This window comes from Apus apus, chromosome 6 (genome assembly GCF_020740795.1).
Source record: "Apus apus isolate bApuApu2 chromosome 6, bApuApu2.pri.cur, whole genome shotgun sequence".
NCBI lineage: Eukaryota > Metazoa > Chordata > Aves > Apodiformes > Apodidae > Apus > Apus apus.
The window spans coordinates 31,897,890-31,925,745 of NC_067287.1; the positions used below are offsets into that span (position 1 = coordinate 31,897,890).

The 27,856-nt window shown below is 38.5% G+C and overlaps 1 protein-coding gene across 2 annotated transcripts in view; it reads left to right on the forward strand.

The window, feature by feature from the left end:
• The window catches only part of STAT4 (signal transducer and activator of transcription 4), a 42,261-nt gene extending 14,645 nt beyond the window's left edge, over nt 1-27,616 (forward strand). The window contains exons 4-24 of one of the 2 annotated variants that reach the window (XM_051623932.1): nt 2,724-2,822; nt 3,606-3,698; nt 5,712-5,790; nt 7,385-7,470; nt 8,372-8,523; nt 9,734-9,892; nt 10,764-10,856; nt 11,694-11,753; nt 12,571-12,588; nt 12,668-12,761; nt 13,763-13,807; nt 17,042-17,125; nt 17,832-17,930; nt 19,108-19,243; nt 20,352-20,404; nt 21,276-21,370; nt 21,806-21,942; nt 22,349-22,540; nt 23,705-23,771; nt 24,284-24,392; nt 26,473-27,616. In XM_051623932.1, coding sequence (XP_051479892.1) covers nt 2,724-2,822; nt 3,606-3,698; nt 5,712-5,790; nt 7,385-7,470; nt 8,372-8,523; nt 9,734-9,892; nt 10,764-10,856; nt 11,694-11,753; nt 12,571-12,588; nt 12,668-12,761; nt 13,763-13,807; nt 17,042-17,125; nt 17,832-17,930; nt 19,108-19,243; nt 20,352-20,404; nt 21,276-21,370; nt 21,806-21,942; nt 22,349-22,540; nt 23,705-23,771; nt 24,284-24,392; nt 26,473-26,499 — 1,977 coding nt within the window. In that variant the 3' untranslated portion in view covers nt 26,500-27,616. The remainder of the gene's footprint in view (nt 1-2,723; nt 2,823-3,605; nt 3,699-5,711; nt 5,791-7,384; nt 7,471-8,371; nt 8,524-9,733; nt 9,893-10,763; nt 10,857-11,693; nt 11,754-12,570; nt 12,589-12,667; nt 12,762-13,762; nt 13,808-17,041; nt 17,126-17,831; nt 17,931-19,107; nt 19,244-20,351; nt 20,405-21,275; nt 21,371-21,805; nt 21,943-22,348; nt 22,541-23,704; nt 23,772-24,283; nt 24,393-26,472) is intronic. The other variant, XM_051623934.1, reaches the window with a different exon arrangement.
• The last annotated feature ends 240 nt before the right edge of the window (nt 27,617-27,856 follow it).

Consider the following 27,856-nt stretch of genomic DNA (forward strand, 5'->3'; position numbering starts at 1 on the left):
ATAGCCTGCTGTTCTCAACGAGTGGTATGGCTCATACACACTAGCCATCTGTGGGGAAGGTGGGACCCTGTTTTATCAGCAAAAAAAGAACAACAAGCAGCAGAAATTAACAGACATGAACTAAGGAATTAATTCGCACATCAGTAGATTTACACCAGTCAGATTTCTCAGCACAGCCTTCATTCCCAAGCCTTCTTAAAAACAGGACTTTTTATTCCCCTGCTGAAGGTGCAAATAGATGAGGCAGGCTCAGCGACACAACTGAGTGCAGCTGAAGTGAGGCAGGCCCGTTCTCCCCTCTGCCAGCCAGCCTCTCCTGACTTCACATGTGCCAGACCCTAGCAACAAGCTCATCCTTTGCTGAGCAGTTTCAGTCCACTGAGGAGCAGAAAACCTGTTCAATGAAAAAGCACAAGTGGTTTCCATCCCAGTTAGCAATCTGGAATGGCTCACTAAGGAGTCAGGCAGGCACTGGACTAGCACGAGGCAGGGGCTGGCACTGCACAGCCAGGAGCATGGCCATGCTTTGCAGCAATTAATTTGCTTTGGCTGTTGCTGTTGGACCCTACTGTTACCTAATTGTTCATGAAGCTCCACTGCACTCAATCTTTTGCAGGAAGGTTATAGCCATTTCCTACATTCCTGTACTCCCTAGCAAAATTCACATGCTGATGCTTCAGAGCACTGGGACAGGCTGCCCAGAGAGGTTGTGGTGGCTCCTTCACTGGAGACATTCAGAACCTTCCTGGACACGTTCCTGTGTGATGTGCTCTAGGTGATCCTGCTCTGGCAGGGGGGTTGGACTGGATGATCTTCAGAGGTCCCTTCCAACCCTGGAGATTCACAACAATAGCTTGGGAATATGCTCTATAAAGAAGACTATGGATCTGTTCTTGGACACGAAGCTCAGCTGTGCTGAAGGAAGTGTGCAGCAAGAACAGTTACTGCTCTTTTAGCCAAGAAGCTGGCAGAGAGAAACAAGTAACAGCAGATCTTTGGCACTGCTGTTTGACATGGAAGTCAGCAGTGTACCCTTGATGCTGAATCATCCCCCTTCACTGCTCAGTAAGGAGCAGGCAGGGAGGGAGTTCTTAGTGTTTCATCTGAGACATAGTGTGTCGTGGGGTAGGATAACTCACCAATTCTTTTTCCCAGAGAAATTCCTAAAATCACAGTCTAGTCCGTAACTCCCATTCCTCAGAGTAACTGATACAGATTATTGCTGGAGTAAAGCACCACTTTCAACTTCTTTTAAAGAGATAAAAGGAGGCACACACGGGGTGTGTGCACTGCCTGCACTGTGGAGCATGTATTTTATTTGTCCTGAGAAGATTTGAGAAACCCTAGAAACACTTGAAAGCTTGGTTTCATTGCCTGCAACTCTATGACAGTCAAAGCTTCTCTAGAAGGGAACGTTTTGTACACTGGTTATTTAGTATCAGGAGTTCTGTCTCTTTCATTTTAGTCTTTACCTGGAACCAGAATGTAACCAAAAGCATGGGATTTACTACGGAGCAACTCAAACCAAGTATCTATGATTATAATCACAATTTTTAATATTTCTTTACCTGGTGATTAAACTAAAAACCTATTGCAAAAAGTCTGTCCAGTAAAAAGTCTTAGAAATGTAAGTTCACTGTCATGGTAGTAGTTGGCATATAGAAGCAATGTGTTCACATTCCTCTTGGATGTGTTCACACCCTTGTTTCTAATACAACAGTTGGTAGGATATATCAAAGGAAAACACCACATCAATTTAAGCATGTATAAATTTATTGTGCCACATCCAGAGAAGGCAAGGATAAATTAAGTTCTAGGTGGCAGCAAAATACATTGAGAATAAAAACTAATCACAAAGAGGGGGAAAATAGAAGTAAAAATCTGGAAACCTTGTAAGACAAGAAATGAACTGGATTAATTCTAATGAATGGCTGAGAACTGTACAAGCACTGAATAAAGGGCATCTGAATGGATGATACATGACTGTGGAACAAAAGGCCTGAAGGATATTGAGAAACACTGAATTTCATCACCATGAAAGAAGCTGCTTGAGAGCTCTCAATCATTCCAAATTGACAAATACAGCACAAACTAACATTAGCTCAAATTTTGCCCAGCCCTCACACATCAGTGATTCTGCACCTTATTTATGGTGGTGTAAAACTAGACATTTTTTCATTCTTTGGCTTGGGAGAGAGTTGCTGCTTCTTTCATCTTAAGCACATTATTTGTTGAAAGAAAAAAAAAATGTTCATACAAATTGAAATGTAAGTCTTCTGCTTTTTGCTGAGGCAGCTTTTCTGCTTGCATCACCACTGTATTGATATGCTTACAGTTTTTTTTGGCAGAAGTGCTACATACTAACAGCAACCTCCTATTGAAAATGGAAAACATGATAAAATCATTCACAGAATAGGCCGACAGGAAAACCCTTTCAAAAGAGCTGTGTTAGCAATAGAGCAATTTGATCTTCCAATGATGTACATCTCAGAGTTGTATCTTTATGATCTCTGTAGAACGTTGTTAAGAATATTTTATGGCAATGGCACTAACTGATGCTGCCCTGCAAGGCTGAACCAGCACTAACAACAGTTGAGAGCAACACAGGGGGTCTCTTCCACCCCCACTAAGCTGTAGCTCATAGACACTGAAACACATTGTGATTTCCAGAGGGACACCCTGAACTCTGAATATTTAGAAGCTGTATTTGCTTGTTCTTGCAGGGCAAATATCATGGAAATCCCATGCATATAGCAGTAATAATCTCAAACTGTTTAAGAGAAGAAAGAAGAATACTGGCTGCAGCTAGCATGCCTGTGCAGGTAATGAATTATGGTTTATTAATTTGCTCCATGTTAATCTGCTCACGTGCTTTTGGGACCAAATCCCATCCTCTCATTCCACTAGAGTGATTGTGTGCACTAGGGCTTGCCAAATGTTGTCCTTTAAACTTATACTTCATTAGTGGCTCTACTGCTGCTAACATTGCTATGAGTGACTTCTGTGTCACAGCTAATCTTCAAAGGCTTTAATCTGTGGCAAAGGCTTTAAAGAGATTATTCTTTGCAAAACAGATGTGTATATTTTAAGTTATGCAATGCATTAATTCATAGTAATTATGCAATGCAAAACACATTCCACCTGATAAGTTGCAAAGGCATTGATAGTTTTCATGTGGTTTGAAGAAAAATCTTCAAAATTACAGATGAAACCTTTATTGGGGAAATTAAATGGTTAAAACCCAAATAGAATTTTTTAAGTCAAATGACTTTTTTTTTTATTATCTGCGGATGAAATACATATTCTTACAAGTATTGTGACAAGGGTCTTTTTCAGAAATCTAATAATCTACATTTTAGTTTCTTAAATTTACTAGATGTTTAATCTTTGCCCTATACCCAAAACCTTTCACCTTTTGGATTTCAAAGGTAAAGCAGCAGGTTTTTCAAATCTGTGGAACTAAACAGATTTGTCTTGTTAGCACCAGTCTCCAGCTGTTTGAAGACCAGCTTCTGAATTCCCTTCTCTATGCTAGAATTTGCAGTACTGTTACCATCACTCATTAGTATCACTCATCCACTCATTAACTGTTCAATGTGTTCCAGGGACCACTGGAAAAGTCTCTGCAGAACTCGGTGGTTTCAGAACGACAACGAAACATAGAACACAAAGTGTCAGCCATCAAGAACAGTGCACAGGTATTTTTTTGTCCTGTTTGCTGTTTACACAGCCGTGATTTTCATAGCAACGTACTTGAACAACCATTAAGCTGGACAGCACAAATTCTTTTGCTAACAAGATGCACCAACCATGTCCTATTATTCTGAGGACCTCAGCCCAGACTAGCTACTAGGGACATACCTGGATCCTCTCTGGGTTCAGTGTGAGAGCTACTTATTTTAAAATTATCACATTAATCCCTACGCAAGTTGCAGACAGACCACTGAACTCAGTCAGAACATACTTAATGTTTCCAAAAAGATGTGAGGTTCAGTAAATGTATTTCTGCAATGTCACCTCAACGTTACCTCTGTTACTTGGGTCAGCCTTCATAACTTCCGAGTCACATACCAAGATCTTTTTAAAGCTGAAGGCTACATGACATAAAATTACACATTTTGGAGACAGGAGGGAAGAAGAACATTGGGAGCTGATGGTAACAATTCTGCAGGAGTTTCCCATACCATTGCAGGGCAGAGCCAAACCTCTAGGTATGTCCCACAGAGACCTGGAGAGCTCAGTCAGAGAATACCTGCCTGCTCAGCTCAGAGGAGGATAAGGATTCAGATTACCTCTGGCCTTTTTGTTGCCCCAGCCCCACTTTCAGCTATTGCAACAGTCTCAATATAGACGTTATATTTGAAATACCTGGCCACATGCCATTCGAGAGCAACATTTTTTGTGTACTAGAAATAGGTCCTATTAGCTTTCTATCAACAGTGTCTCTCTCCCTCGGGTAGATGAGTTAGAAAGATTAAACCCTTAAAAGGATAAAGCTAGCTTTAAAAGAATGAGATGCTAGATCTCTATCTATGTATAAAGTTATAAGAATTGCAGGATAAAAGCAGAGAAAGCTGCAAGACAGCAGCCTCCCATGCTGCTCCTGCTTCCTTTGTGGGGAAGCACAGGCATCCCTGAAAGACCAGTGAAAATAATAAGTATTTCTATATACAGGGGTTTTTTTGGTAGGTAATTTAGTTGAATACAGAAATCAGACAGCTCCTTGTGTATGTAATTTCATACCTTAAACATATAATTTAAAAGTTTAGTCTCCAAAATAAAGAGGAAATAAAAATGTTTCTAATTCTGTGTGTACTGATTTGGCAAATGAGGTATTGTATTTTCAGACCCTTATCATGCATGTCTTAGGGAACTAAAAAGGACTGTTTATGAGTTGTTGGCTGAATCAAGGCTTCCTATAAACAGCACAGAAATAGACTGAAGTAAAACAGATTACATCCTACAGTTTTATTTTCCTTCTTTTTATCTTTTTGTTTTTTTAAATTAGTGTTTCATTACTAGAAAGCATCTTCTAAACTCTTTGCACTACATATGAAAACAAACCCTTGCAAAAAAACAAAGCAGCAAAAATGTTTCAATTCTTCACCCAAATTCTTAAGCAATTCTCTAAAAAAACCCAAACAAAACAACCCACTTAAAAATAAACCAAACCAAAAAACAACCAACAAAACAAAAAACCAAACCAAACCCCAACAAAAACAAGAGCAAAACCAGAGTCTGTTCCTGTTGCTGGCTCCTCCTTTCTTTGCTTTGCACACCCCATTCCAATTTCCATTGAAGTCAATGCATAACTACCCATTGGTCCTGTTTTAAAGTTTCAAGGAGAGTTATATTATTGGCATAATCATTTCAGTTTAGCTCAGGCTAAATGTAATCATTCCTACTTTCCAATATATCATTGACTAAGTACACAAGAATTGGTTAAGCTGTATCAACTACTTTTTTACTGTAGGAGAGAGGATAGTAGATGGCTTTCTGAATGAGTAAAAAAAATCTGTAGTTATAAAAGTTCACTTATAATTCAGTTGTCTTTTTAAAAGTTAATAAAACAGAGTTCCCAGAACTGCTTAGTGATTTTCAAATGATAGGAAGGGAAAATACTACATTATGCATTTGTCCATTACAAAACAAATTCCTTTCAATGTCACCATGAACACCCAAATAATTTTACTTTCTTTTCCCCGCAAAAGTTGACTGACCAAGATGTCAAATACTTGGAAGACTTGCAAGAGGAATTTGACTTCAGGTATAAAACAATACAAAGCTTAGGTAAGAGTTTTCATGATAATTTTTAGATTATCTAAGAAAATGGCTGATTCTGCAGCTAGACTTCAGTATCAGGTGTTTTTTCATTTATATGTAGTTTATATATAAACATAAACAGATTTTTAGTTTATATAAAGTTGGAACATAATGACTCTTTTGGAGTTAAGAGGGTAAATCAGATCTTGTGAAGCAAGTATAGTTGTTTTCTATAAATAAGCTGGATAATGGTATGAAAAAATAGTAATTTTCTTAATTTAAATAACCTATTTTTCAATTTCCTCGCTTTTGAAGTGGCCCTTGCTTGGCAAGATGTGGAAAAGTCTCTTGTTTCCCAGAGTAGAGTTGTGCAAAATGGATTTTTTAGTTTCTAACTTGACTTTTGAAGACAGTGTTGATAACCAGCTGGTAAGCACTCTGCATGCATGTTTGACCAGCCTGTGATGGTTGAGATCTGCACATGGCAGCAGCCCCTGCATGATCTCTTTCAGAAAAGAAAATGATGTCCACTTGTGCCTGCTTAGATATCTTTGTATTATCTCCCTTTGAACATGCAAAGATACTGAGCTTGAAGTGTCCAAGTTCTGAGACACATCAGTCCTATATGTTTAAGGCTGGACACAGCCAGGCAATCAGAAGAGATCAATTTGCTGTGGTTTAATGAGTTGATAGTCATAATTATTAACCACACAGATGTCTGAAGCCTGCCCCACTTGCAAAATAAAACATGCTTACATAAATTACTTTCAGGGCTTAAAATTTCACTGTGTCAACAAATGCTCTACACCAGCAGAGCCAGCTTGCTGTACCTTACAATGTCTGCAAGCAATTGTTGTGGCTGACCTATCAGTTACTTGTCTGCCTCTACTGAAACACTTACCCTAACATAATGGCAAGATCTCAATCCAGAGCTCAGCAGAGACACAGCTGGCACCAATTTCTTTTTTGAAGGTAGCATGAAAGATGCAAGAAGAGCCAAAGGTGGGAGAAGGTGAGGGTGGAGGGGGAAGAGCTGCATGTGGAAGAGCATGAGGCAAGATTGTGGAAGCTTGAAACTAAAGCATGATCCAGAGAAGGAAGAGTTACTGAGAGGAGGAAATACCCAGTGATGAGTACTCCTGGCTGCTGAAATCCCCACAGTGATGCACACTATCTCCATTTCAAATGCCTAACCTCCATTTACTCAGACATGCAATTCACATCAAGTCCAAAAGGCTTAAATCTAACTGCTGACACCACAAGCATATTTCAGCAGCACACAGACCAGTCATTGATCCAAGCCAGATGTACATAATACACAAGTATGCACACAAATGAGAAATTTGCAGATTTCTAGATACCAGCCATGTGTTCTCTACCTTTCGCTGTTCCACATACCCATCTAAAGAGTGGAATCATAAAGCCTTATGTCTAACCTGTACTAAAGTTAATCTATTCAAATGAAACGCACCATTACGTAACCTACTTGTGTCTGCAGTTTATTTTTTCACTATTTTTCATGCTGCCACCTGGCCATGGTTTCCCCCTCACCTCCCTCCTCTGATAAGCACGAACATGTACCCACGTTGCATTTATACGGATTTTTCTCATCCTCCTGCAGAGCAGAGTGACAAAAACAGCACCCTCATTAAACAGGAAATGTTGGCCTTGCAGGCGATGCTCAACACCTTAGACTACAAGAGAAAGGTTGGTGGCAAGTTTGCCATTTGTGGTTTGTTTGCTTTCTCTCCTTATTCCCACACTGAATACTCAGATGCATACATAGGCCTTTTCAAATTCTCCTCCCAGAAGAACAGACAAGTTACAGGAGTTACAAATGCACCAAAGGTTTTGGGTGGGTGCGGGTGGTTTTGAATAAGAATTAAGAAATTGACAAGTAAGGGCTCAAAGAAGGGTATGGCTCTACACACCTTAGAAAGGAGGGAGGTCTTAGAAGAAGGGAGCCCATCACTTCACAGGACTTCTTATGTACAGTGCTAAACTGACAACTGAGTTGGCAAAATACACCTTTTTAAAGTAAGCAGAAAATATTCAGAGTAAATGTAATTAATAACTGAAAAAAAAAAAAACCAAACCCACCAAACCCAAACAACCCAAAACAAAACAAAACACAAGCCACCAATGGTACCTTGCTGCATTCAGTGACCAAGACTTGCAAATATGACAAATATTTCCCTAACTGCTTCTTTGCTGGCACAGAAAATAGTGCATTTAGGCAATTTGTTTGAGTCCACACGCTTATTATGGATAAAAGCAAGAAGCAAACCAGTGCACTGGATAAGTTACAGAACTAAAGGAGGACTTTTTTACCTTGACAGTGCTTGCTGACTTCTTGGAGGTGTTATACCCACAGAGAATGCAACAATTCTCTTTCCCACCCCCAAAACAAGAAGTTTTACTGAGGAAGAGTTCATAGAGATTCAGGATTAATTCAGTCCCCTCTGAATTAAAGAGACTAAAGACATAGGGACTAAATAAGGCTACTTTCAGAGTAATTGAAAGAAGTGTAATCAGCACTTTTATGATAATTGCTGAATTTTGTGGCTGTTCCCTGTGGTCAGTTTGTGACATCTTTCCTATTTTACAGGAAGTGCTCAGTAAAATAGGGCGTGTGATTCATGAAATTGATATGCTTATGAGCAACATGCTGACTGAGGAGCTGCTGGACTGGAAGAGGCGGCAGCAGATTGCCTGCATTGGGGGTCCTCTCCATGGTGGGCTTGATCAGCTACAGAACTGGTAAACTTGCCCTGAGCCTGTGTTTCCAGTGAAAACCACAGGAAGTCTGCTACACATGAAGTGATCTTTCCTTTAGATCACTTACCTTGCAACAGCAGCAAATTCATTAGCAGCTAAACAAATGAATAACAGAAAAATACCATTTGCCTTGGTGGACAATATTTGCTCTTCAGAATTAATAACTTGACAGTGAACTACTGAGCCTGAGCTGTGGCAATCAGTCAATTTTTTTGTTTGACAGCTGTTCCAGATTCATGATACAAGCCCTCTCGGGAGTTTTGCTTGAGTAAGAACTGTGCTGACTGAGTTTGTCACTGAGGACAGAGGGAGTTTTAGCTAGGCAGGAGCTGGGTAGACACTTCATGCTTTGACTCACTAGGTACATCACTCCTCCAGTCTTCAAACTACACAGGAATTGAACAGCAGTAGTCTCTGTGGTGCTAGCTCTAAGGATGATTGCAAATAAAAAAAATAATTTTAAAGAATAGCATAATATTTAAAAAGATAATGCAGCCAGAGAATGTCAATGTCATTTCTCTCTCATCAAACTTCTCTTCTGGAGAAGGTGAAGGATAAGAAAAAAAAGAAAGGAAAAAAACAAGAACCTTTTTAGGTTTGAAGAAAAAGTAATTTTTGCCTTTCTTGTGTGTTGGGGTTTTTTCCTCCCCACTGAAGTACTTTTTTTCACAGTGAAGATGTTAAAAATAGCTAAAATACGTGATTTTATACACACGTACCCTATGAAACTGTTAGCAAGTGTGTTTGGATTTGATTTTTGTTATTGTTTTTACATTTCAGAGAAATGCTCTTCCTCAGTCTTTGTAATTTTTTCATTTTATATAAATATCCTTTTAAAGAGTGCACTTTGCAAAACCACTAAGCTGTAGAAAAGAAAATATTGGCACCAGTGCCCTGCATGTAAAACGTCAGAACTGTGTACATTTCTTCTAAAGTGTCTCAGACAGTGTTGCATTGCTGTTGACCATGCCTGTTGCAAAAATATTTATCTTTGAAAAATCAAGAAGGTTTTGCCTTGAGGTATTTATATACTCCTGTAAATAAAAGATTAATGGACACAAGTCTGGATAAAGCTAGAAAGCACCAGTCAGCACTGATTCTGATTTCCCTAAGGAAGAACCTTCAGTAGCCATAATGTTCTAAGCAGCTGTTCACATGAAGGATTGCATGCTAATCTTTTCTCTTGCTGTAGTTTTACTCTGTTGGCAGAGAGTCTTTTTCAAGTTAGAAGGCAACTAGAAAAACTGGATGAACTGTTGACCAGACTGACTTATGACGGGGACCCAATTCCAGTGCAAAGACCTCAGCTGCTAGAAAAAGTCAACTTCCTGCTCTACAATCTTTTCCAAAAGTACGTAAGCCCTTGACAATGAACACAACTTTGCCTGAGCTGCCACCAACTTATTGGCAACAATGACACCATATTGTTAAAAACAAAACAAAAAAATTAAAAGAAAAACAAAAACAAGTTTGAGTCTGAGGATCTTAAGGGCAGAGTTTCCAGTATAAAATGTATGTACAGCTGTCACCAAAACTCCTAGAAGCTGAAGGTACCAAGCAGATTCTTGTGTAATAAAGGGGTTTTGGTCAAGTTCTGACTTTAGGTGAACACAAAATCCACTTATTTCAGTAGAAGTCATGTACATACTGAGGAAAGGTTGGGGGCTTGTTTGTTTGGTTTCTAAGTAAAATGGCAGGTGCTGATTTTTCCTTGGCTATCCTCTTTCCCACCAAGACATTGTATTGATATACAAAATATTATCTTAATTCCTCTTGCCTTTTATACTGGCCATACACAAAATATACCACAAGTAACTATCTGAAAGCAAAACATGGTCAATTGCTTTTTTTATGAAAAAAGAAAGTGATGGTTTCTTTTAACCAGACTCAGGCCTGATCAGTGTGTTTTCCTGCTCTGTTTTACAGTTCTCATAAAAGCCTTGGTCTTCCAGACTTTTATCAGCCTGGTATTTTAGGACTATGCAATTTGGTTTGGTTTTATTTTTAATGTATTCCAAATACATTTTTTCTTAGGGAAACAATTCTGCTGTATGCTAGACTACTGGATCATTTTGAGAATTGAGTGTTGGAATACATACCTCCCACTTCAGCATCTATAGAGAAATAAATCTCTAAAAGATACCAGTACTGTTTTCCCATAATGCAGCTTGTTGTTTATGCATATTCCTAACAAGCTATTTGTTTCACTTCTTTTGACACAGCTCATTTGTGGTTGAAAGGCAGCCCTGCATGCCAACACATCCCCAGAGGCCAATGGTTCTTAAAACATTAATACAGTTCACTGTTAAATTAAGGTAAAGAAATCTGATATAAATTCCTTCATTTGTGTACTGCATTTTATCCTAGGAGGCTGTTTCAGAGTTTAGAAAGCAAAGCAGACCAACTTGTGTTAGAGATCCTTTTGACTCCAGGAAGAGTTTTCTGAATTGGGACTATAAAGGCCACAGAATGTGTCACTCCTAAGAAGCGGCAATAAATAGTAAATCAGCGTGAGGAAGAAAAGCAGATTGTGGCCAAAACTCATCACCTTCAGGATTCTATTGAATTCTTCTTTTAAGGACTCTGGAAACTGAGTAAATAATGTTCCACATCATACAAGCTACTGTCAGAATACTCAGAAATGTTTTTGTGTGTAGGAAAGAGAAACTTCTGCATGTTGGGGGGCTCTGGTGAGTCAGTGACAAGCTCGCTCCCTCCCACCAGCTCCTTGCTTGACTTTGTGAAAAGAGCAAAGGTTGGAGAGGAACTTGCATCTCATTTCCACCTTGTAGCAAAAAGAATCCGTGGAGGGTTGGGGCATGGAAAGGGTACATGAAGGAAAGTAAACATACATCCTTTATGCAGTCACTGATTATACATACTCATCTCTTAATTAGCTCTCTAGCCATTGCCTCAAACATACACTAACTCTTCCAGATACTTTCAGGGGGAGCAGAACACCTGCCACTGGCACAGCTCAGTCCCTCTTTCTGAGTACACAACCCTATAAATTGTAAAATAATCCTAGATGCTTAATCCATTTTCAGGTAATAATAATTTCAGATCCTTTGTTGTGGAGCTACTAGTCTCTAATATTTTCTGATGATAAATTTATTCTATTAATATTCACTTTCACGTTTTCTGTTTTGAAGGTTGCTAATTAAATTGCCAGAGCTAAACTACCAGATCAGAGTGAAAGCAACCATTGACAAGTAAGAAACTTTCAAGTGAAAATGTTCTCTCTCTCTTTCTCTCCCCCTACAGAGACAACACAGGTTTTTCAGTTTTTACCCTATCAAATGTAGAAGTTGCTCTAGAAAGAAAAAAAAAAACCCAAAACATAAGCAACAATGAACCCCCCAAACAGTTAAGACATCAGGGTAATGTTTTGGTTTCTTTTTTTTGTTTCTTTTTTTTTTTTTTTTTTAATGTGGAAGACTTCGTTGTCTTTTTTTTTTTAACTTGCTGTTTCTAATTGATATTTTCAAATTGGAGGCAAGTAGTCCATTTAAGATAGGCTTAGATAAAATCCATCAGTCTGAAATAGCAGTATCACACAAAAATGTAAATGAAAGTGGGACAGTTACCTTTGAAATAGCACTTAGCTTTGCCTGCATTAATAGGCCCAGTACCTTCAATGCAACTGCTCTAAATAGTACATGAAAATTGTGCTTGAAAACCTGGTGCTGTAAGTAGAAACTAGTAAGTTTAGAGTTTTACCCTGGCCTGAAACCAGCACTTCTACATAAATTCCTTCTTTCTAAAAAAGTTTAGTATTTTGATACCCACATCATTGCAATGGCAGAAAACAAGCTAAATAAACTACTTGCATCTGGCAAGACAGAAAAATCTAACTGGACAGTACAAATTTCAGTTCTTTATTTTTCAAATTGCAGTTGTATTGGTAACATGAATTAACTTTAACAAGGCAAAATCTGCCCTATCAAGGTAAGTTTCTCAGTGCAAGGATGGCTTACACATTTACTGATTCACAACCTGTTTCTTCCCCCTACCCTTCTTCTGTTTTAGGAATGTTTCAACTGTAAGGTAAGAAAATAAAATATCTGATTTATTAATTTATCCCATCTGATATTATTTGAGTCTGAAAGTGTCACGTCCTCCGTAGTAACCGTAGATTTGTTCTGTGTGGAACACACGTGAAAGCAATGAACATGGAAGAATCTGCAAACGGAAGCCTGTCAGTGGAATTCCGGCATTTGGTGAGTTTGGCTGCTTTTTTCCTCTCATGCACCTCTGGCAAAGAATCACAGAATCTTAGGGGTTGGGTGGGACCTCTGAAGATCATCCAGTCCAACCCCCCTGCCAGAGCAGGATCACCTAGAGCACATCACACAGGAGCGTGTCCACGTGGGTTTTGAATGTCTCCAGTGAAGGAGCCTCCACAACCTCTCTGGGCAGCCTGTTCCAGTGCTCTGTCTGAAGAAACAGATTCCTTAAAATCTATGCAGGGAGAACTGCATTATTGTCGAGTCTACACCCATTTTCTTTTTTCTTATGCAGAAAGTTTACTCCCAGAACCTCTTTATCCTGTTCCGTACTTTATCTGTTCCATAAAATCAGACTAGATATTTTTACAGAAATGACAAAGCAAATCCTAACAATGCCAGAAAAGGAAAAAAACTAATCATGCTGAATTACAGAGCTTCTCAGAAATTGAGTTTTGTTTAAAAAAGAACAAACAAAACCAGAAAACCAAAGCACACCTCCATTGTCTAGGAGGAATATCTAATTGAATGCTTTAGATCTGGTTGAAATTATTGCAAGCATTAACTGCATTTTGAGAAACTATAATACTGCTTCTGTAACTTCTCTAGTATCCCAGTGAATCACACTTGCTGACTAGACTCCCTCACCTGTGTTTTGGGTTGGGATTTTTTGCTTAAGCACAGATGCTGGGCTTCAGTGCAGTTTTGCAAAAAGAAATGGAGATTAATGGTCGTTAGTGCTGTTTAGGTGTCATACCCATCGCAAGCATCCTAATTAATGCTTTCTTACATTAACTTAGTTTCTTTAAAAATATCAAGACTATTCACTGAATAGATTTTCCAAGGCATGGTGTTAGAGCCTTCACTACAGTGTATTTGTAAATTATAAACAAAGCCTTATTGTACTAAGAACAACATGGTTACAAGTGACAGTCTTTATGTGTACTTCTATCTGTAGTTTTTTTGCCACATAAATACTGTTTTCCTTTATACAGCAACCCAAAGAAATGAAGTCAAGTGCTGGAAGCAAAGGAAATGAGGTTTGTGCATTTATTTTACATGTTATTTTTTATTACTCTCAAAAGTATTTCACATAAGGTTTTATTTAAATCAAAGGGCAACCATTTGCCATTAGATTTTGGAAAATATTCTTATATTAAGTATAGGACCAATTATCACAAGATAGTGTAAGTAAAATAAGAACTTGTCAGGATTAAGTACTCAAATTTTAATTACATGCCTCAAATTGGTGTATGGAAAAGTTCCACTAGAAAGTAGAAGTAGTAATCTGAACATACACATTCCTCTTTAAGGCCACCTTTTTGGTTATTTACATTTTGAAAAAAAAATAAACTTTGAGTTTTATGCTGAAACTATTTTTCCGATAAGAACTGTTTTTTACATATATATATATATTCTATTAGCCAAGATTACAGCTGAAGTAAGGGTATAGTAGTATTTACATCAAGGGAGGTTGCTTGCCTCAACCAGGACCAGGGTGCTTAGTTCACCAACACTCAGGCGACTCCGGTCGTAGGTTCCCCTCTTGTGGTGAGACTCTACTACGACAGGTTAGCCCTAGACAAACCAGCAGGTACTTCGCAGTACCCAGACTGCAGAGACATGCCACCTGGCTTGTAAGGTGAACAGGTATTGCAAGTGCTTGCTTCTTCATAGAGGAGCTTAAAATCCAAACATTCTTGCTTTTGGGGAGAGTAGGAATCAGTAGTATTAGCATCGGTGCTCACCTATACTTAGAACCCCATGCCCCTGCTTCCACCTCCACCACAGAGTCCTCATGGCATTCCTGTGTTACTTCCAGCACTGCCTACATCCAGAGCACTGCGCTGTGCTTCATCCCCCACCCAGCTCCTCACCATCTGCACAGCTTTACCCCACACCCTTCTCCTTAGTTCTGGCTTCCTACTGTGATTCCCCTACGTGCCACAGCCAAGAAAGTTGCTGCCTTTTTTTTTTTTTCCTTCACCTTCTGCATCAGTGGCACAGGAACTGCCCCAGCAGGGGTGAAGCAGGATGTCCTCATCCTGCAAGTGAAGGCAGGGAGGGGAAGGGCACCGGTTCACACAAACTCTAGGGTGGCAGTGGACCACCACCACCACACGTTTAGCAGTGCTATTTAACAGAAAGCCTGCAGATAAACCTCTGACTGAAGCAAGAGTTAGAAGCTTGCAGCCAATGATACAGCCTTCTCCAGTGCTCCCACAACAATTACTGTCTCCCAGGAAAAAACAAATCATTAGTTGCTTCTAAGAATGCCACCTATTTCCCAATAAGTAAAATTGCCTGTAGTGGTTTAAGATATGTCAACACCAGTGTAATTTTTTTGCACAGTAGAAGCACTGAGGGTGAACATAAAATAGCAAGTTTCAAAATAAATAATAATTATAAAATCCCTCATATCAAAGTCCAAACAGGTGTAGTTATATATGCACAAGCAATTACAAGCAGTCTTTAAATACAAAGCAAAGGTATGATCAGCATGGAGAATTTTAACCAAAAGCAGAAGGTACTTCTGGATGCTTCACACAGTGTTTCTGAACAGAATAACTTGCAACCTGATTAGCAAGACTGAAACTCAAGGTTCACCTCCCAGTTACTTTCCTACTTGCAAAGTCATTTGCATCAAGACAAGCAAAAGCAAAAAAGTAGATGTAAAACTGTTGGTGCTCTACTTTTGGTAGCATTTCACTCCTATTTTCACACATGGTGCCTTTTTAACTATATAAAATACAGGGTTGTGGAGAATTAGGACAGCTGAGCTGTGACGTGGTTCACTGCTAACTGATTTCCTCAATTAGAGCTTCTGTTTGGTCAAATCGTTATTAACATTGAACAAGCTTTTTTATTAACAGTGACTAGAGTGATTTAAAACCTTGGTTTGCTTACAGGATGTTTAGCAAACCGAGAGTGTCATTGTAAAGTATGATTTGCCTCATTTAAAAAAAAAAAAAAAAGTGGAAGCTCTCTATATTTGAGATTTATCCTTTCATGCTTATGCTTTTTTGCCCGGATGATTTTTCTATAATGAAACTAAGTATTTGCAAAATCATAATAGGGGGAGGGGGAGTTTCATCAACCATTTTCAACTTTGTGAGCAATATAGGTTGAGCTGGGTTGACTCTACCTGTGTTAAAACATTTGAGCTCATTTGGGGGTTGAGTATTTCATGCAAAAGCCTTCAGCTCTAAGTTGGATTTTCCCTTTGCAAGACAGTCTTATTATTCAGATGGCTGAGGATCTCCTGTGGTCTCAGCCTCTCATTTATACAATATCTTTTGTTGCAGTGTCCTGTATGAGACATTACCCCAAGGAATAATTTTATTTTACATTGACTGAAAGCAGAATGTTTCAGTAAATGGAAACATTTTGATTGGGGATTTTTATTTTGTTTCTTTTTTAAATAATCTGACAAAACATGTGATGGAAGGAAAAAACCTAAACAGAAAAAGGACAAAGAGGATTTTATACTTTGACTCCTGGGGATGGAAATGTATTTTAAAAGATCTGTCTCCCAAGGGCCAGAGATTTGGATCTTTACAGAGCTATGCTGGTTTGTCATCAAAACAAAATACTTGCACTACAAACTTTAATCAACTATGACAAAGAGATTATATTTTTTTCTATCTCATCCAAGAAAAAGTTGAGGGTTTTTTTAATACCAATTTTACTTTGATTAATGATTTAGGTCTCTACTCCTTCAACTAGTATCATCTACATATACTTACAACAAATCTCTTGTAAAATGGCGGCCTGCTCGTCATTAATGCTGTGGCATTTTGTTTTGTTTCTGGTTTCTCTTTGAAGTTTAACATCTGTTTCCAGCTTTTCCTAAAGTTGCTTTACTAATTGACTGTTTCAATAACATTTATCAAAGCCATAATCCATTAATTTCTTGTGTGTGACACTGTTTTAAAGCAATGCTTTAAACAAATTGAAAGCGAAGGTTAGAAGTTTAAAAGCATTGTTTTAACAATCAAGAGTTGTTGGGTTTTGGTTTTTTGTTGTGTTTTTTTGTTTGTTTGTTTTGTTGTGGTTTTGGGTTTTTTTTAATAGACATTAGGAAAACCACCAGTTCTGGAATAACTGCATGTCAGCATTTAAGAAACAAATGGTTTCATTCACTTCCTTATTTTCCTGCTTTACTTATGTATTTGATACATGTTTTCTTAGAAAGTTGTGTAATCTCAGCAGTCAGATCACTATAGCAGAGCTACATGCTAACTCTGTGTTTTAAAACCTCCTTATTCCCTCAGGGCCCTCACATGGTGACCGAGGAACTGCACTCCATCAGCTTTGAAACCCAAGTCTGCCTGTATGGATTGACTATAAATTTGGAAGTGAGTATCCTAGCCAGATTTTCTGGGTTAAAAACCATTTTCCAGCAGTTTACATGAGAACAACCATGTGGGGCCAGACCACAAATCCATCTATCATAGATTTTGTCTTCAGCAGTAACCATAAGCAGACAGACTTCCAGAACTTCTGGACAGAAAGCAACACAGGCAGGCACACAGCAATACTGTTAGCCTCTCTCTTCAGAAGCTCAAATACTGGCTTTCATGACAATTTTGTTACCCATTGAGGTCACTGAAAAAAGTCCATTCACAAAATTTCATGTTCACTGGCAGGCACATCTCTCCATTTAGCATTATAAATTTACGTGTCAGAGAAAGTCTATGCTACTAATTGCAAGTCACAGGCTACAGACATCCCTTTGTACCTAACATGGATCTTTAGAACTGCTTCAAATTATAAGGACTGCCACAAATCACTCTTCTGGCTGCAGGTTAGCTTCATGCAGCTACAGCTAGGCTTTCTGTCTAGGTCCAGCTAGCCCAGTCCTGAAAGCCCTCTGAAACACCACCTCTCTCTTGAAATGCAGTTACCAACAGTTAGTCCTGCTCCACAGGCTAAAGAACAGTATTTTGAGGGGTGGAGGAACTAAAGAGGAAGAAAAAAGGGAATAAAAGAAAACAAAGCATAACACACCACTAACACTTTTCCTTAGCAGCATTTACACACTGCATTTATTCTTTCCACCAGACCAGCTCTTTGCCTGTGGTGATGATTTCCAATGTCAGCCAGTTACCCAATGCATGGGCCTCTATTATTTGGTACAATTTATCAACCAACGATCCTCAGGTAGGTCTTCAGTATGCAAATACTGACTTCCTGCATTTTAACATTTCTATTATTTGGTTACCTAATATATTCATTATGAAAAGGCTGCATTTCCCTCTTCAACTGGCCTTATTTTTATCATATACACTGTTATAAACATCATACTTTAATGTTTGCTTGTATCTTTTGTTCTCTGCCCAAATATAAAACCATATGCACATTTATCCTTCCTTTTTGTAGGCAAAACAGTAGTTCTTAAACCAAGGAAATGTGATAGCCCTTTTCCACAGCTCTTCTAGTTTGAATTTGTCTTTTTTGGATGTGATTAACCAAAACTGTACATGATACAAAGTAATTGTACTAGTACAATTCAAGGCTGTCCAAGTAGATGGATATATGGGTCTGTATTGTATTGCTGCTTTCTCTCATGCATTTTATAGGAGCTAGTGCTTTCTATGGAGATTTTAAGTGTCAGGTAGCACCTTCTAGTGGCTCTAACCATGAACAAAAGCAGAATCACTCTGAGGCTCCTGCTGGCTCAGCAGGTCTTTTAGATTCAGTCACTGTTACTGTATTTGCAGGTCACAGAATAGCACTCTCAATAGCTCTCAGGCCTGCAGCAGGGGATCTGTGGCAGTCACATGGATGTTTGGAGGAGGGAAAGGGTGAGATAGTTGACTATGGAGTGTGCCTAAGGATGGTGGCAGGGCAGCTGTCCAGCAGCCTGGACTTACCACTCAGTGACTCCTGCACAGTCTTCAGTATGTTCATTATATGTGCAGTCCAGAAACCAAATTAAAAAGATGAGCCAAACAATTCAATAACATATCATTTATATGAGTATCTAACAATTTGGGATTTCTGTGAACTAAGTATCATAGTGAGAGCATCTACATGTATGGGATAGGCTTTAAACATATTTTCACTCTCTTAACATACAATACTATGAGAAGCATAGGAAGGTATTTTATGCACACACATACTCTCACTTTCCCTCCCCTTTTCCCTCCCCATGCACCCAAATGAATCGTACTGGGTGGCTGCAGGTGGGAGCAACAGCACTTACCCCAGTGTCCCCCCCACACGCCTCGTTTCTAACACTTCTGGATTCTGCTCTCGTACTTACAGCCTTCTTTTACAGCCTGTAGTGTATTCTGTTGTTGCTAACTGTCTAAACAAAGCACTAATTCTATTATAGAATTTGTCTTTCTTCAACAATCCTCCTGCTGCCACTTTAAGTCAGCTCTTAGAAGTACTCAGCTGGCAATTTTCATCATATGTCGGTCGTGGACTCAATTCTGATCAGCTCAGCATGCTGGCAGAGAAACTAATAGGTAAGATTATAGAAATATACAGATTTTAGTTGCCTCTGGGCTCTTACATTTGATAGTCACAGGTAATAACTTTAAGCATGACCTTCACTTCCAGAGCTGACTTCAAAAATGCCACGATTACTTTTTTTTCTTTAAAGAAATGCACGCATCGGCTTATTCTTTACCACAAAGTGATTCAACTTCTGAACTTCCAGATTGCAAAACTTAAGAAAGAGGGCATCAGACTCACACTGATCTCTGATGTTATTTTCTTTTCTTAGCAAGTAATTATCTCATACCTCTGAAAGCAAAAGGAAGCATTTTTGCTTGCCTACGTGGTTTGTTTCAAGTGCTAGTCCTTGTAGGTTTAGTTTGGGGACCCATCCTTCACTGGTGACAGCAGAGCAAAGAGGCCCTGTAACTTCAACTAGAGCAACTATTAAACACTTTTATCTGACTGTTTCCCAGAAAGGAGAGGCCTTAGTGAGAGCTGGCAGAAAAAAAGCAAGTCTTACCTGTTTCTGGAGAAGAAACAATTAAAAAATACATTGTAAGCTGTAAGAAACTCTGAGCCTAGGGTGTAACAATACCTCTACTGGTAGGCAAGAAAAAAAGCATTTGTCAAAGACTGGGGGGATGTTTACTTTTCTTGCTTTCAAAGCTGAGAAGCAAAGACTGGTTTCTCTGGGTAACAGTCACTTTTTCTGATGGTTTCTTGGAGATTCTTGCTTAGTGGAGATAGTGGAGTTGAGAGGTGCTATCATAAATCAGCAAGAATTATAAGAAAGAAAAAATAAATTATCTTAAAATATGGAAGCTCAGGATAGAGTGAAAGGTGAGAGAAGTAAAACTTGGGCTAAAAACTGAAACTGAGCACAAAGCATTGGGGAAAATGTCCAAGACTACTTTAGGCAAATATTCCCAAAACTACCATTATCAGCCACTCCAAAGACATACAGAAATACTGATCTACAGCCCCTTAGCACGCTCCTTGTAATGCCTCTCCAAGTTTGGATGCAATGTAGTCCCCACAAGCTGCATCTTATTTCAAAACTTCAGAAAAATAGACTCACCATTTGGTGCTTGTTTGTGGTTTGTTGTGTTTGTTTGTTTTTTTTCTCTCTCTCAGGACAACAAGTCAGTTACAATGATTATCAGCTGTCCTGGGCAAAGTTTTGCAAGGTATGGTTCCAAAAGTCGAACTAGACTTCTCTCTCTCTTAACACACACAGGGGGCTAACTCTGTGTCTCTCTGATTCTACTGGTAAGATTCCCACTTGCCATACATGGGACTTGTAGCTCAGCATAATCACATTCATTATAAACATTTAAATAGGAAATTTTTCTTTCCAGAAGTTAAATGGTTGGGATCTACTTAGTTACATTGCTAGAGATCAGAAACTGTCATTACAAGGTGCCCTATATATTTCTGTAAATGATCAATAAATTTAAGAATTTCTTGAAGAATACAGAAGAAGACAATACATTTTTCATAAAGCATGCAGTAGTGTGGTTTTTTTCATATGTTCAGTTGTGACCTAAATTATTTTAGGTCAGTCAATATATTTAGTAACTTTGATGAGGAACAGAAGAGTTCTTGAGGAAGGAGGGCAAACACATTTTACCGTGTTAACTACATTAAACACCTAAGGAACCTTGGAAGGAAGTTCAATTTTCTCATCATTGTTTCTCTCAAAATGTGGTTTCAAAACCAGGAAGAAAAAGCAAGTGTGACTTTTTTGTTGTTGTTTGGGTTTTTAGGGGGTTTTTTAGTTTTTGTTTTCTTCCTTGAAAAATAAGGTGTTTCCAAAGCATGTCTTAAAAATCAAAACCAATTGGTTTTATGTCAGGCTGAAAGACAGTACTCCCAACAGCACTTCAGATTTGTCATTCTCACTTGAACAGATGAGGTTATTCTTAAGAATCTGAGATAGCTATGTCATGTGGATGTTAGGTAACACCACTATTACAGTTTTCTTCTTGTGTGTTGGTTTTGTTAGTGTTTTGTGTTGTTTATTTTGTTTTTTCTTTTTTTTTTTTTTTTAATCTTTAGGAGCATTTGCCTGGAAAGTCTTTTACCTTTTGGGTTTGGCTTGAAGCCATCCTGGACTTAATTAAAAAACACATTCTTCCACTTTGGATTGATGGGTGAGCAATGAGGAAAGGGCTGTATCTTGATCCCTCTCTGCTGTGTCTTTGTTCTTTATTAATCTCAGTTTTAGCTATGCAGAAGACAATTTGCAAAGCATTTAATACTTCTGTCTCCCTCTTCCCATTTATAACTTCTTGAAATTTTTGCTAAAAGGGAATACCTTTCAATCTCTTAGAAATGCATTTTTAGATCTGTTTATCTGTCCTGTCAGTGTACAGTCAAGTGCTGTGATAAAGCTCATCATGCTTCACAGTACTTTGAGCTCGATGCCATATGTAGCTCATGAGAAGCTTTTGTCACAGTTCAAGACCGTACAAAGCTTTTGTAGCCAGGCTTTGACACCTGTATAAAGTTTGACCAGATACTTTGCACAGATTGAAGTCTCCATTATTTTCCCATAAGCAAACCTGTGATTTCCTGTTATACTTTAGGTACGTAATGGGATTTGTCAGCAAAGAGAAGGAACGAATTTTACTTAAAGACAAGACACCAGGAACATTTTTATTAAGGTTTAGTGAAAGCAATCTGGGTGGAATTACCTTTACCTGGGTGGATCAGTTAGAGAATGGTAAGTATAGTTTTTAAAAAATAACAAACCTGAAAACTCTGCAATACACCTGCAATACAGGAGCTATGGTTTCTTTGATTTAAAAGCAAAATTCATGTGTATCATGTCTTACTTAGTATGGTCTTGGGCAAGCATCATATTTACTGAAGCACAAACTAAAACTCTGAAAGCCTGCATCTGGGTTCCTTATACTAACTATGAGTTCATTAGGAGTACATGCTTACTGCAGACTTTACATTTGTTTCCACGTGTTCAGCAAGTGTCACTTGAAAGATACTAACATTGGCACGAACGTATAAAACCCACGCCGCTATAAACTGCAAAAGAAAGGCAAAAAAACCCCACCCCAACTGCAGCTGCTGCTGCACCAGTTATCAGCAGTTACGGTGCCTTTGTGTTTCTGCAGGAGACGTGACATTCCATTCGGTGGAGCCCTATAACAAAGGTCGCTTATCTGCACTGCCCTTCGCCGACATTCTGCGCGATTACAAAGTTATTATGGCAGACAACGTCCCTGAAAACCCCCTGAAGTACCTGTATCCAGACATTCCCAAAGATAAGGCCTTTGGCAAACACTACAGCTGTCAGCCAAATGAAGGTTGGGCTCCATTTGTATCTCTCCTTTCTACAAAGCAGCTGCAAAGATGCCTTCTTTAATAGGCATCTTGAAGAGAACTGTTTTAACACACATCTGTCATTTAGGCAGCTTCATACTGTAAATACATCCCTGGCCTTAGAGGCTACTGTAGAGGCAATGACAACAATATTTAAAAGAAGCTAAGAAATAGATCTTAGGACAGAAGACTCAAAAAAATAGGATTTTTTTTTTTTTCCTGACTGCTAACACTGCAAAATTCAGTGCTCAGGTGTTTAAAGGAAACGAAACTGAAAAGTCATCCTGCTTATCAGCTTCACAATTGTGTTACACTGTAGCATGCTGTCTCTTCAATTTCAATGAAATTCTGTATTTTCCAAACAGCTTGGAAGACCTGCTTTATTTCAGCAGTACAACCCCTGGAAAATACAATGCACTGGAAATACTGCACTGGAAAATGCAAAAAGACTACACAAAAATGGCTCCAAGTGTATTCAGGCCCATGCTCTTTCTTGTTCAAGTTAAAAGCCAAGCCATTTTTAGATCAAACTTGCTCTCTCTCAAAAAAGCCCTCAAAGCCTTGATTTTTTTAAAGAGATAATACAGATTCTTCTGGACTTTCAATATAAAAGGTTACAATTCCACCTGAATTCAGATTCCTACACAAACATATTTAGAGGCTACAAATGTTTTTCCTCTTCATTTCAATTCAGTGGACTTTTTCTGATGCTCCAATCCTCTAAAAATTATGTATATGCATAATTTCATGTATTATGTATATGCATAATTTCATGTAAAAGACATTGCTGAAGCTGAATCTGTAGAGACAGAGCTCCACACAAGCATTTACAGAACTGAAATCTGGAGGATCACAATTAGCAAGCTTGTGTAGTTCTTTTCGAAGCCCTAACAAGGTCTCTCTTGTCAGTTACTCTATTATTTTCTGCAATAGTGATTCATACCAAGGGATCACAGCCAATTATGTGACTAAAACCTGAACTCCAAGACTAATCTCAGGAATTCCCCTCATTTTTATGGCTGCTTATTTAAACATAAACATTTCTCTTTTAATATATTATGATCTGCAGCACTTAAAGCAGATAATAAATATCAAATAAATCATAAAATTACTGGGCAATATTTACTTTCTCTAATATTTGTTTTTAGTCTCAAAGCCCTCAGATGGAGGAGTTAAAGGTTATGTTCCTTCTGTATTTATCCCAGTCTCCAAAATGTGAGTATCCTTATAGATGTATTACACATCAAATGTTATTTTCATTAAATTTATATACTGTTTTCAAAGTTTTCCCTGCCTCCCTTCCCTCATTCAAATAGTTTGGGATAGCAACACATGGCATGGTTGTATTTTGGGCAAGGACTACAAGAAAGGGAAGATTTTACTTCTCTAGTTATTTTGCTATCCATGTGGCAAAACACTTAAAAATTGAATGTAGACTTTACACTACTCTGATCTACTTATCTTTCACTGTCTCCTTTTCCTCTCCAGCAGCTGGTATTTCTGCGTCAGGTTTATCCTCTCTTCCATTGGTTTTATCACCTGCATTTCTAAACATATACCAGGTTGTTGGCTTGTGCTCACAGGGCCACCAGCAAGCCCAAGTACAGGCTGAACTAACTTACTAAGCTTTCACCATACTCCACTGCTATGCATCAAGTTAGAGATATTTAGGCTGCTTTTAAGATCATTTTTGTGTTTGTTTGTTGTTTCTTTTTTTTCTTTTTAAGCTTAAATGATTCTACAGATCCACATTCTCCATCAGATCTTCTTCCAATGTCTCCAAGTGTTTATGCTGTGCTGAGAGAACACCTGAGCCCCACAGTGATCGAAACCGCTGTATGTTGCAAACTCTTCCATTCATCAATTAATAACAAGCAAACAGGACACGTACAACACACATGCTGGTTATAAAAAGGCTCCTTAAACAATTATGAAAAAAGCTAGAGCTCTTTCTTAACTTGCCATAGTACAATCTGATACAACAGTGCAGATCTTTCCTAGTCTAAATGGATCAGGATGTTATGTGAAATGATCTGACACGCAGGCCAGTGAACCACAAATGGCATAATTGAAAGAACTGAGTTATTGCAGAAATGAATCCTTTACACTGGAAAAATACATAACAATTCTACTAATTCTGTAGATAGCACAGAGGACTTGACTTGCTCAGGGAACCTCCACAAGGAACATAATTTCTGATTCAGCAAACTTGCAGAACTTTTCAGTGCCGCACGTTTCTACAAGGGGTACGCAAGCGAGAAACTAAAAGTAAATGGGAACATTTTTAGAAAATAAAACTAATATTCACTAAGTATATAAAAAGATCAGGAAAATACTGAACCAATGTTTTATTAAAAGTATCTTCCTCTTTTACTTACTGGCTAGAAATTGTGTTCTGAATCACTGCGGCTTAGTGAACTCATAGCACTGGTGTATGCCCACTTGTGATATGTCTCGCAGACTCCTATCAGGAAACACATCAGTAGTTTGGCCGTGACAGCTTTAAAGAAAACCTCCTTTTTAATACTAGCTCTTAGTTTTTTGTATGTTCAATGATTTGTGATCTTAAAACGGTTATGTATTTAAAGGCCAGTCAACTCCCCTTCAAGTGCCTCTCTGTAAACACTCCTCCTGACACACAAACAGAGCAAAACTAAACCGGAATCCCAACTGCCAATGACTAGAAGCACAGTTAAACTTCATATGCAAACAAAGTTATTTAATGTAGACAAAGCTGAAGATCTGTTCAAGAGCAAAATACCTGTCTTTTCTGCTTCACCTTTTTCTATGATAGTGCTGATGACACACTAAAATTGACAAGCTAAAATTGAAATACTAGCCCGAATGAAAAGTCTGCATTAAAAGCTACCCCACCTAATCTGAGTGTCCCCACTCATCTGTTGTTTGACTGATACATATGAAAACACTTCATTCTAAACTAGGCATGCATTTTCATTTCCCAGAGTTGTGGCAGTGAAAAGAAAAGTTGGCTTCACTTTTGTTTATCATTGGGCTCCAAACGTTTTTGGTTTCTTTTAGCATAGGCAGTAGTTCTCAAACCAGCTCCGTCCAGAACTTCCAAACCAGCTGTGACCATCTCTGTCTTTTGGGGTCACAACCATCCAAAACAAATGTTCAGTGGTGAAGTGGAAAAGTCAAATACAATCATGCAGCACTTTTTAAGGATACTAGGAAAGTGGTTCGGTGCTGCTAGATGGTGGGTGGATTACTAGAGGCTCTTGCTAGAAATGTTTTCAAGTTCTGCTAGGTGAGAAAATAGATTTGGAAGATTTTTAAAGAATTCCTTCCTTTCTGCATTCTATTTAACTTGCTGAACGGGAATTAAGGAAAACATGGAGACTGGTTTTCTTTATAATTGCAAATTCTCACAGGACAATCTACCCTGGGCAAGAGCTGGTTAAGCACAGTAAGCAGGCAATCTGCATTATTACAGCAACTCTTTTTCTCCATGAGATGCCAATAAAAAGCACTGTATGAGATACAGCAAACGAGTGAAATCTGCAGCAGGACAAAACATCCTACAACTCGGCAAACTCAGTCTTAGCAAGATACAGTTCCTGCAGTCTTACTGAATTCCCTTGTTTCCCTCCTCTCCAGATTCCCCTGCCAACCAGGAAAACACAGACTCCAGTAAGCAGGCTGCAAGAACCTCAAAACTTCATATAAAAATGATATATAGTTTTTATTGCAACTGTTTCTCACAGTGTTTTCTAATGAGTATTCCTATATTTTGTAAAGAACTAGAAACAAGAGTCTCAGATCCTTACCAGTTGGTATTACACATTGTCAAAGTGACCCTGCAGTTATCCTGAGCCAGAGAAGGTTTCATCTGCAGTTATTTCTGAATGAAAAGAGTTACTGAAATAAGACTAATATTTTCTTTCTTTTCTTCTAGCTGAGTTCTCCTTACTCAACTGACTGAAAAAATTAGTGATCAAGTGAACTCTGGATGGGTTAAAGACACGGAATTTTCTTTTTTCTTGCCATCTTTGTAAATGAGCATTTCTTGGAAACCAATACGATGTTATTCTTGGGGCTCTTACTCTCATAAATACCATGTAAATGAGGAATCTTTTCCCTAGGGATTATCAATAGCCTCCTGCAAGTCAGAATTGCTGTCCTCACTGATAAAAGGCCAGATCTTTTCTGGATTAGAAGTTGTTTGACTTCAGTGGGATCCAGCAGGGATAAGTTTTACTTGCAGAATTAACATCCACAGAACTGCTGTAAATACAAGAGTATAACAATATGTTTTGCTTCTGAGAACAGCATATAAGGGTAACTAAATACATTAACATGTTTGGGGAAATTCAGATTTATTATGTTAAAAAGTTTGCTTAATCATCATCTTGTACACCACTGGTTTAGTTTCTGTTTTAAATGGAAGATTCTCACCCCTCTGAGTTCAAACATGCCGTAAGTGTCCAGGACTTGCTTGTTTACCAACGAAGAATGAACTTTAGCATAGATTTTTATCTGCCACCACTGCAGAAATTGTGGAAGGCAGGCAAGGCAAAGAGGAGAAAGGAGTTCCAGAAAGGAAACAGACACAAAACCTGTCATGTCAAAAAGGCCATCTCCATTTTGGCACTGGAAGAGAGGTTTAGTAAAACCTACCCCCCTCAAAATAGTTGCAGAAGTAAATCAATTTATGCATGAAGCACTCAGATACTACAGCAAGTAGTATCAGAAAGCCTACAAAGAAAAAATCCTGACCTGTCAGAGTTTAGATACTATCTGGTAAGTGCAGGCTGAGAAGCAGTTTTTAAAAACAGTTACTGAAGAGCTACAAAATTCACCGGCCCCTGGGCAATATGTGTTGTGAGACAGAGTGTTACATGCCTGCAGATACAAAGTAATTTTCTCTCAGCATAATGTATAAATAATTTTCCAGAACAACAAGAGCAATTGTGTACATAGCTTGGTAACATCTATAATTTATGTGATCAGTATGAATAAAAAACAGGTTTTGGCTTGAAGCTGGATACCTAGACTCCTCTGTGGAATTTTTTCTAGATACAACAAAAACAGGGTCTTGTCATCTTGTTGATCTCAAGTCTGAGCTTCTAAAGCAGCAAACATAACTTTGCTTCAGCTATTGCATGCCTTTTCATTCTAACCTGTTCTCACAGTCTTATTACAACGAAAATGAGGGCTATTCCATACTTTGGACCATCTAAACCTCACAAAAAGCATTGTAAAAATGTACAAACATGGCACATGACTCAATCTTATCTCCTTCCTCCCTGCTCCCCATGCAATGCAACTCTCCAAGACTC